Raw genomic sequence first — 10,829 nt, forward strand, 5'->3', positions numbered from 1 at the left:
CCTCTTCCTCATCACCCTGCAGGGATGAAAATCCCTCTAACTGCTCATCACCGGGACATTCTGAGGTTAAGCATCCTCACCTCAGTGCTGAGAGCATTTAAATACGAAACAGAACAAGATGTGGGAAAAAAGATACAGGAGGGTATAAAGAGATGGAGAGGCAAATGTAAGCAGCAGAAAACTGAAGGTGATGGCTGAGAAATGGCAACAGGAGACCAGACAAAAACACTGCCTTAGGACTGGCTTCATGGTACAGAAGCATCTCAGACCCCACTGCTGACAGAATTATCAGCAGCTCTAGGCATGCCTTACTCCTGGTTCCTCCAAGGTCAATCCCTATGCTTTAAGCTTCCCAAGCATGAAGTGAGTGTTCTCCAAGGCTCACAGAGCACTGTGTCCTGTAATCCTGCCAGTGAAGCAGCGCAGATGGAGCTCAGAGGCTGCTTCCCTCTAAAGGAGGGAAACACTCCGGCCTCCCGGTGGCATAAGCCAGCCCTGGAGAGCTTCCACACTCACACATGGTCAGAGCAAGGCCAGGAGTTTCCTGGGAATCGCCCTCACCAGACACAAGCACCGGTACAGGAATGGAGCGGAGAAATAACCAGGCACAGATTCAGTTTTGTTCAGGATTAAAGAGCTGATATTCCAAGTAAAAAAATAAGTTATATAACAGTCCCCACAAGCTACATGAGCATCTTTGAGCGTGGGCTCTGCATTTACCTCCAGTTTTTATATTTCACACTTCACCATGGTTATTTCCACATGTCAACTGTTCTCCAAGGTAGAAACACGCTGGAATTCTCTCAGTCCCATTCGCTGGCGATGAAGGTGACTTCAGTGATTCTCAGAATGGGAGATGCAAGGTAGAAATCTATGAATAACACTACCACTAAACTGATTAAGGTTTACATACTGTACATACACACACAGCAGAGACAAGACCTCAATATATGTATTTCTCAACAATAATCAAGTTTTCACACTTTTTTTTATACAAAGTGTGACAAAATCTTTTTTTTTTTTTTTTCCAGAAATAAAACTTTATTTTTGTAGTCATTAATACCAATTTTACATACAGGTTTATGCCCCCAGACTGCATTTTCTTTGCTTGTTAATTTTTTTAAAGGTTTTTTTTTTCCTTCTTTGCTCAAAAAGAATAAGGGACCTATAATTTTAAATGATGTCAAATTCCTTCTCATTGGACATATGTGATTGCTATTACAAAACTATTAAAATGTGAAGGAACAAGTAATATCAAAGACACATACAGTAACAGCACTACTGCTTTTGCGTTGTGCTAATGCTCTTGAACAGAACTCGGTCGGTCCTAAACACCTAACAACATTTTAGAAATTATATTGCCAAAGTAAAAGACTTTAATGTCATTATTACCCACAAGAAAAATGCAGCATCTCTTTCTTTAGTCGAGTGCCCAGAAAACTCAGTCTCTGGTCAAAGGGGACACCTCACCTCAGTTTGCTTGGGGCATGATAAGCTCATAATGCCCAACCTGGCCTTCCTGCTTCAGCTGATCTAACAGATCTTCCTTGCGCCGCTTCCTGCTCACCACCAAGTATCTGTTGTGTCCTTGCCCATGGGATTTACTTTTAAGACCATATTTTTGAGCAATTTGATGTATCTGCTTCCGCTCGTCCATGGTCAGTTCTCTAGAGAAAGTCAAGTCAATGTGACTGTCTGAGCGTGCATAGTTTCGAATGATCTCTTCAATATCTCTCTTAGCGATTCTGTTCACCCTTTCTACATCAAGCCCAAGTCCTTCCCTTTTGAACTGCTCCTTTACTGAAATAGGCTCCCTAATTCCTTCACCATCTTTCCCTAGGCCACCACCTGTCCAGCCCATCTTTCTTAAAATTTGGTTCCCAATGTTGTCTTCTTTGATCTTCTGTTTGAAAGCCTCTTCTGCTGATCGACCCCGAATCTCATTTCTGGAGATGACGTCTTCGACGGTGCCTTTCTTCAGGTTATTAACTACAGTTGGCTGAGTCTTTTTGAGGATTTTCACAGCTTCCTCTGCTGCCTCATGCTTGACAGATTTCTTCACTCCAACTGCTTCTGCAATGAATTCATCTTCAAGCATCACCTTGCATTTCCATCGCATGCCTGTCATCCTCTCAAAGACATACTCCACCGTCATCTTGTTGAACTGGGCAGTGTCGTTCAGGGTACACACCGGGTTACTGGAGTTCTCATAGATCACCAGGTCCTTCAGGTCCTTCTTCCTCCCAGAGCCCCGTGACGAGCAGCCCACTTTCTGCACCTGGGTCACTTTGAGGGATGCTATATTTGACTGCATCTTCTGCAGGATTTTCAGTGCCTCCTCAGCTGCTGCATGCTTGCTCGTCTTTTTTGTGCCAAATCCCTCGGCCAGGCAGTGATCTTGGAGATACACCTGACAACGCCACGAGCGGTTGGGCATTAATTCATACTTGTATTCAACAGACATTTTGTTATATGAGGCAGAATTGTTAAGTATTCCTATTGCATCGCTGGCATTCTCTGTGAGGACAAAACTAGTCCAGTGTTTGTTGGTATTCGTGGAACCTTTTATGGATTCAGTACCAGGCTGCATCGGGACACAGTCCCTGTTGGCAACTACAAACTCCTCATGAGGTTTGAGAGCAGGAGGGAAATCTGGGCGACACACACCTGCCTCACAAACCACCAGGTCCTCGTGGTAGGTGTGCTTGAACTTCCGCTGAACAACTCGAACTTCCACAGATTTCTTCAGCAGCTTCACTGCCTGCTCCGCAGCTCGATCCCGGGATCCGTTTTTGCTGCCGGCATAGCCGGTGGCCAGGTAGACGTTCTGACATCGCACCTCACAAGCAAAGCCATCTGTCAGGAGCTTCTTGCTCTTGGGGAGGTCAGCAGGGGCGATCTCTTTCAGAGGAACATAAATATATTCAGGGTTTGTCTTGCATGCCTGAATTGAACGTGTCAAAAGATACGTGAAGTTAATTTTATCTGTCCCAGTGTTTGCATCTGGATTAGTAAGATTTTTCCAGACAGCTGCTGACAGTTTCTCCATAAAGCTCTGCTTCAGCATTATTGCTGACGGAGGGAAAGTCTCTGATGCAGACGGGGCAGTTGAAGGGGAAACAGAAACCTGCAAGGCGCTGCTTGTGGTAGAGTCCACACTATTCACAGCCTTCTTGACTGTGGCTGCTGGGCCTGCAAAGCCAAGCCCAGCTGTGCTGGAGAGCTGGGGATCCACCTCTCGTGCATTCACAAAAGAATTTGTACAGTTTTCAGCTGGCTGTGCCATGCTGTTTGTATTTGCCTCCTGGTTCACCTCCTGCGTTTGGTTATCCAGAGAACTGTCCTTCTTGCCATCCTTCTCAGCGCTGGTGACAAAGTGTATGGGCTCAAAGCGTGGTCGCACTCGGAACCTGGGGACTACCTTTTTGGGTGGCTCAGGAATCTCTTCTGGCTCTGGACCTATGAGATGGAAGAAAATTACAGAATTACCAATATGGGCTATGACAGGGAGACAGTCTTTTCAGAAAGTGATTTTTAAGAGGAGCCTGCAGGCTCTGAACATAGGATTTGCACTCCTTAGTCAAAACCCAAAAGGTTTCCTTCCAAAAGACATTCACAATTCATCCAAGACAACCAGTCAATCTTGTGCAGGTCACTACAGTGGTATTTCCACCTTCACAACTACCACACAAAAATCTCTACATAGTTACATGATGCTGCCTTCCAGCATTGCCCACTGACCTACCTGGTCATTTCTGAAGTTAATCCCTTTAAATCTACTAAAATAAGTAAAACTATGGCCAACAAGACAGAACACCAGAGCAGGACTAGAGACTCAGCTCTGACTCTGCTGCAGGGTTGCAGGATCATGTCAGATAAACTACTATATCTTCAAGTCTTCTCATGTGAGGTGGAACACAGTGATACCGAACCCTCCTTTCCAAAACACACAAGGCTGTTACTGACTTAACAGAAGCACATTTTCTCTCAGTGTAATTGCTTTGGGCTAAAGGGCAGCAAACATGAAGAAATCTGCCTGAGCCTCAAGGGACAGCTGCAGTGACTGGGGGCCCCATGGGGGCCCCATTACTGACAGACCTCTTGTTTCTTCACCAGAAGAAATGCAAATGAGACAGACTATCCTGACGTGCACACCTACTGCAGAAAGGGAGAATCAAACAGCTGACAAGCAAATATGTTACATCCAAGAGATGGTTACACAAGACTTCTCCCGTGGAAAATTCAGCACCCACATGCTGCAGTGGTACATATGTGTAATTTCATCGGAGGAGCAGAAGGCCAGCTCAGTGCCAGGAACTGCTGCTTAATCCAGTGCCAACATGTGCGGCCCTGCTGTAGGTCAGGCAGTACAACTGTCTAGACATCAACCACCACAGCACAGGTATCACCACCCAGCTCGCTGCAGGTGAAAACACCACCTGCACCCAGTATAAATAGTCCTTCCTTTGTACTGAAATCAGGTAACAAAGCTCTTGCGCATTAAATGCTTTGCCCATCAGTTTTCATGAATTACGGCAAGATTTGTGTTTCTTCCTCTGTTTGTATTTTGATGGTTGCACTGCAGCAGCACCTAAAGGCTCTTGCCAGCAGAACAGCTCACTATGCTGTCTGTGCAACAAGTCCTAGAGAACTCTCAGGGCTGTTGCCTGTGACAGACAAATCATGGGACAAGAGCAGTATCTCCTCACTTTTGCAGCTGGCCCATGTAAGCACAGAAAGATTCCTGGCTATCAAAGTAAGGCAAGCAACTTTGGCAGAGCTAGAGATTATATCCAAGCCCAGAGGAGTCCCGTGCTGTCTGACCATTTGTGCCTCACACAGCCACAATGCTGACTGACACAGGGGCCTGCCCGCACCCGGGCACAATTCTCACCCCTCTCCAGAGGGAGGGCAGGCAGCTCTGAAGGTGCCATGGAGAAGCCAGCAGACGGAGCAATCGAACCGCCATCCCTCTCTGCCTGCTGCATTTCCTCCACTGGAAAAGCTACAGCTGGAACACTGATCCCTGAGACCATGGGACTGGGCTGGCATATACAGGACTCTTCCAGGCCCAGCAGGGAGGAAAAAAAACCCAAAACAACACATCATGTCTGCTCCCCATCCCCTCAAAGCTCCAAGCAGGTTGTAACTCAAAGTCAATGAGCTGAACTCCACATCTCTATGTACAAGTACAATCCTTCCCTGGGTCAGAACATCATCCCTCACCACAGCGGACAAAGCCAGATGGGTATTCGATTCCAGACAACATCCCCAGGAGAAACCAATTACCCGATAACTGAAATGAAAAATGGTATTTTCTTAAGCAAAGATAGAACTCTGAGTGAATCGCGCACACGGCGGAGGAGGGGGAACTGCTCTGCAGTCCAACAGAACACACCATGGGCACTTATCCCCAGTCTGCCGTGCCAGCTGTCCTGGAGGCAGCCCCGTGGCACACTGGTGTCCCCACACTCCCAGTGATGTCCACCAGACAGGGAAGGGGTCATTATCTCTAACACGGGCAGATGTACTCACTGTCCGATGGAGAGCGGTATCTCTTTAGCTTCCTGTTGGGGACCAACTCGTATGACCTCGTGTCCCCAGTGTCGATGCCTTCAGCCATCTTGAGAACCTTCTCCATGACCTGCATGCCGTATCTGTGTGGGTTCAACAGCAAAACACCTCAGAGCCGGCCCCACCGGGCAGCACGCATGCACACACAAGCTTTTGTTATGAAAAACAAGAACTAAAGCTACCTGAGACACAGCAGCTTGTGCAAAGGAGATGCCCCTCTGATTCTACTAGAGCAGAGCACAGCACTGACCACTGTCCCCACACCACAGCTGGTCCGGCATGGGCACACGGCCGCACACCAGCTGACCTGGCTCTGCAGGAACCCACTTGTGGATAAACCATGCAGCCACCACACCGACAGTGTTCTAAACTGAAATTTAAATATCTGACAAAATACAGTATTTGGCAGAGCTGCCAGGAGCACTAATGAACACTGGGGTGTGAAGGAGGAGCAGCAGCTTCAATGAACCAAACACAGGAGCTCAGACTGGCACTGGAGTCCTGTGCCAGAGCCTGCACGTCACCAACACTGCAACTGCCATGTCAGGTGACAAAGGCACTACTCAGCCTTCATTGACCACTCTTTAAAAAGCCAAACTAAATCCTACCTGGGTGCTGTAACCGAAATGTTTTGAGGTTCCTGAACCATGAGAGAGGTGAGGTGGCTGTGACAAGCTCTGAGCAAACCCTGACCCTGCTGCAGCATCCACAGTTCCACATAGGCAGGACATGCATGGCACAGCCCCATCCCATCCCTCTCGGCCTTACATCTCCCACCAGCTCAGTTCTCCATTGCTCTGGGGATCCATCACATGATTTCGAGCCTTTTGTATGCCGAGGCTGAACAAGGAAACCCAAACCTTTCTATCCAAGGAGAGCCTACAAACACAGCCTGACACCAGCCTCTGACAGTTTCACACCATGGTTCAGAATGGAGGAAGAGCAATGCTGAACCTGTTCCATGGTATGCTCACCTTCCAAAGTCAGAAGGCATCGGAGCACCGCCCACAGACAGGAGTCCACTACTGTCCCAACAGCCAGGGCTGCAGTAATTTGCACCAGCTTCTAAATACTGCTGTTCCAAGGGCTCTGGAAATCTACTCAACCTCCACTCAAGAAAGACTCTTCTTGCTCCTGATTTAGAGGGCCAGGCAGAAAGTAGATCCGTATAAATTCCTGGGTGAGAACTGAGCACAGACTACTGCAGTATCTGCTTCACCATTACAGCTCAGCCCTCAGCAGAGGCAGTAAAACCGGGAATGGGAAGAAAACGCCAGGAGGGATCAAAAGGAGGTGAGATAGTGGTGATACCCTGTTGGGGGTTAGGATTTTTCCTCTTGTATCTTTTGCTCATGGAATTTTGTCCCATCTGTTGCTAAGAGACAATAATGACCGGTACTTAAGAGAGACAAAAGAAAGGGCCAAGGTGGAGGAAATATGCTGCTGGCTACTCTCTTACCTGGCGGGTTTTCTCTTGGGAAGGGCAAAGATACCGTGAGATTTTGGCTGGGCAGGGAGAGGCTGGAGTCAGCTCCTCTCGTTCTCTGCATCGGAGGACGGTCGAGCTGTTGCTTACTGCGGAGAGAATTCACTGCCACTGCAGGAGCCCAGCCCTGTACTGCTTCTCCTGCTGTGGGTGGGCCTTTGCTCGTAAGAGCAGCCATTGAACTGGGACCTTATTCCTCGGGGGAAAAAAAACCGGGACTCCGACAGCCTCCTCCTTCCCGGAGGGTGCGTTTCCCCGGCTACGGAGAAGCCCGGCTGCCGCTGCCCAGCCCTGCTGTTTTCTGCCGCTACCTCTATCTTTTTCGCTACAGTCTAATCCAGCACTCCGTGTCCACCCAAGCCCTACAGCTCCTGCTAAGGCTGGGGAGTTTTCTGTTACATTTTGTTCGCCACCCCGGGGGTGGTGCCCGCCCCTGCCGTCCCAGCCGCCACTCCGAGGTTCCTGCTGCAGCCCATTCCGCCATCCAGCCCGCCCGCCATCACCACCTGAGGGTACCGAGCTCGCGGCACAGCGCCCCCTGCAGGCGCGGGGGAACCATCGCAGCCGCCCTGCCCGGCCGGGAGCCGCCAGCGCCCCTGCCGGCTGCGAGCGGAACTGCACCCGAGGGGAAAGGGCCCGACAGCCGAGAGAGGCTGGCGCTGGGTTCTGGCTCTGGTTGTTGTTGCTGCCGGTGTTGTTGTTTGTTTGCCTTGTTATACATGTACATACTGGTAAAGAACTGTTACTACTTTTCCCATATCTTTGCCTGAAAGCCCCTTAACTTCAAAATTATAATAATTCGGAGGGAAGGGGGTCATATTTTTCTGTTCCAAGGGAGGTTCCCGCCTTCCTTGGCAGAAGCCTGTCTTTCAAACCAAGACATACCCTCATTCTCTTGCAAAGGAGAGAGGAGTGGGAATCTGTTCCTCTCTCTGGCTTACAGGGACAAGATGACATTACTTGTGATGGACAATGTCCCTTTCCAGCAGGGTGCAAGAACAGAGTAAAATTTGACACCTGTCGTTCTTCACAAAGGATGGAGACCTTTGGGGCTTGTATTTCTGCTGGGGGCGGGGAGGAGATCAACCAGTCCCAACATGTGTTTGTCTAATCTGGCCAGAGGAACCCAGTGCCTCCAGTACCTAACTGAAGTCTGTCTGCTGTGACTTTAATAGGTTATCCCTTACCCTGATCCCTGTAGCTCTGGAGCATAACACTTTCCTGCACTACTGCCCCCATTCTCAGCCACCTTTAACAGATCTGGGCACAGGAGCACCTTCTCTCATCCACACCTAAACTAAACAAAGCCTTTTACTTAACCCCTTCCTCACAGACCATGTTTTCTGGACACTCTCCACATCATCTCCCAGCAGAACACTCAGTCAGATTTCATAGCAAAGCCTCTGATCTGTTCTTCACAGAACCACAGAATAGTCTGAGTTGGAAGGGACCCACAAGGATCATCGAGTCCAAGTCTTGAGTGAATGGCCCATACAGGGATTGAACCCACAACATTGTCATTTATCAGCACTCTGCTCTAACCAGCTGAGCTACACTGACAAACAGATTGTCTTCCCCTGGCAAGAAATGAGTGTTAGGAAAACAAAACCCTAACACAAACCCAAACCAAAAACCAGCCAACAAACTTAAGAGAAAACAACAAAAATCTCTCAAACTTTGAAGCTATTCACTTGACAACAACTCTTCCCAAACAGCAAAAGGCAGTTCCAGGGAACACTGCAGGTCCCTTCCTTCCCTAGGCAACTGTAAGTAAAGCTAGAATTGTTTTAACAGCACAGTGTGTTCCTGTGCAGTGCTTCCAGCCAGGCACACCGGCTCTGGGGAAACAGCCTCAGTGATAATAGCTCTAGACTGCATCCGGCCCAAATCTCATCTCTCCTGAGAGCTGCAGGTGAAAGAGTCCATCGCAGAAAGTATGTGCACTGACAGGCTTAAACTGCATCAGTTTTTGGGATTTGGAACCTTCCCACACAGTTGTTCACTTCTATTACCAGCACCCTGTAACTGCTTATTGCACCATTCCCAAAATCCCTGGCACAAAGAAGGTCCCCCATCAAGACAGCATACAAACACATTAAGGTGGACCACACAGACTGTATATGAAGAAGACATTCTCAATTTTAACATATTGCTCAAGTTTTGGAATTGGAAACTATTTTAAATCTATGTCAAATTTTGGTGCTTGCAGAGCAGAACAGTTTAGTACCTGACCCCGAAAAAAAAAAAAAAAAAGGAAACAGGCAGATCTGTATTTAAAGATATTAATTTTGCTCTGTAGAGACGACACATAGTATTTCCCCACAAGGCTACGGGATGGAACATGAATAAAAGTCCATCTGTGTGCTGTCAATGCTCACGACTTCCTCTGTCACTGCACAGTTTACAGAATTTGGTCATTAAGCAACTGCTTCTGTCCTTCTGTCCATTTAAAAACAATCACACCATCAAAGGTGTCAGTGGAACGTGGGTAACGTTTCTGCAAATCTCCACGACCTGGCTATGGACAGCATGGCTGGATGAAAGGAAACCCCTTCCATTCTCCCCGCCTATTTCTCTCAGAAAAGCTGAGCGTTCAGAAGACTGTACAGGCTGCTTTGTGCTTAGGTGAACTCTCTCCTCATTTAAATGACACAGCACAGCACCACAAGCTTAACGAGTCCTGGGGGCGGGACATCAGGAACTACTTTCAAAACACACATAAACTTTTCCAGTGGCTTGCTCCCCTCCAACATACAAACACCGGCATATTCGAGCAAACAAAACTGGCCAGGGACAGAAGTTCTCTTGCACCAGCCCCTTTCATCCCAGATCTTCTGCAGCTACTTTCTAAAACGCATCTGGGGCCGAGATTCGGCCACGACAGGAACCCGCGCCCCTTCTCCGCGCGGGGGCTTCCGTCCCGGTTTCAAACTTCCACCCTGAGTCTTGCCCGCAGCACGGGTCGTCCCACAGAGCCCCCCGACCCCCGCCGTCCTGGGGGGTACCCCCGGCTGACAGCAAGCGCCGGGCCCGGCGAGCCGAGAGACCGCCCGCCGCCCCGCGTGTCCCGCGGGCCTCACCTGCAGCCCATGAAGATGTGGTTGGTCCAGAGCACGGAGAGCGCCAGCAGCTGGTCGATGGCGGCGCCGGGGTACGCGGGGAGGTGGCGGAGGATGAAGCGGCGGCGCAGCGCCCATTGCCGGTCGGTCTCGTTGTACTGCCGCCACTGCTCCAACACCGGCTCGGGCACCGCCTCCGGCTGCGGCTCTGCCGGCGGCGGCATGCTGGGCAAAGACCGCGGGGCCGAACCCCGCCGGGGGCGCGGACCCACCGGGAGCGTACAGCGGGACCAGGCCCCACGTGTAGACCAGGCCGCGGCTCGCTGCGGGCCACCGGAAAGCGCCGGCCCGGCCCGGCCTCAGCCCCTCCCCGTCAGCTGCCCTTCCCCGGGCCCCGTTCCCTGGCGGCCCCGCCCCGCAGGTGCCGTCGTGGTGCCGGTTCCGCTCCCGGTTCCGCTCCCGTCACTCGCGCGGGGCCGAACGGCGCGGCCCAGCCGGCGCCGCGTCACGTGGCCGCGCGTCACGACCGCGCGAGACGCCGCGAGAAACAACCGCCTGGCGGCGGCTGCCACGAGCCGGAGCGGGAGGGGCGGGGCCGGAGCGGTCCCCGAGGAAGCCGCGATGCTGACGGTCCTGCTCCCCTCCTGCCCTCCCCGGGGCCCGGGGGTCTCTCCGCGGGGTCCGACCCTGTCCCAGGCCTTGCCGAACAG

The 10,829-nt window shown here is 50.5% G+C and overlaps 1 protein-coding gene across 2 annotated transcripts; it reads right to left on the minus strand.

The window, feature by feature from the left end:
- Window positions 1–1,028: 1,028 nt before the first annotated feature.
- On the minus strand, window positions 1,029–10,471 carry NKRF (NFKB repressing factor). 2 transcript variants are annotated; one of them, XM_042028116.1, is made up of 3 exons: window positions 10,141–10,471; window positions 5,536–5,657; window positions 1,029–3,459 (listed from the first exon to the last, which is right to left on the minus strand). In XM_042028116.1, exons 1-3 carry the CDS (start codon window positions 10,341–10,343, stop codon window positions 1,472–1,474), a joined length of 2,313 nt encoding a protein of 770 aa, XP_041884050.1. In that variant the 5' UTR covers window positions 10,344–10,471; the 3' UTR covers window positions 1,029–1,471. The 2 variants fall into 2 exon arrangements, with proteins under 2 accessions (XP_041884050.1, XP_041884056.1); XM_042028122.1 differs by lacking the exon at window positions 10,141–10,471 and adding an exon at window positions 7,034–7,872.
- Window positions 10,472–10,829: the final 358 nt, after the last annotated feature.

Source organism: Corvus kubaryi, unplaced genomic scaffold (genome assembly GCF_017639235.1).
Source record: "Corvus kubaryi isolate FWS band 111438036 unplaced genomic scaffold, C.kubaryi_AGA036_p1.0 130, whole genome shotgun sequence".
In the NCBI taxonomy this organism is placed as follows: domain Eukaryota; kingdom Metazoa; phylum Chordata; class Aves; order Passeriformes; family Corvidae; genus Corvus; species Corvus kubaryi.

Coding starts and splice junctions, on each gene's coding strand:
- NKRF (XM_042028116.1), bottom strand. CDS start 10,343: ATGCCGCCGCCGGCAGAGCCGCAGCCGGAGGCGGTGCCCGAGCCGGTG. Junction 5,658..10,140: donor CACATCTTCATGGGCTGCAG/GTGAGGCCCGCG, acceptor GAACCCACACAG/ATACGGCATGCAGGTCATGG. Junction 3,460..5,535: donor ATACCGCTCTCCATCGGACA/GTGAGTACATCT, acceptor TCCATCTCATAG/GTCCAGAGCCAGAAGAGATT.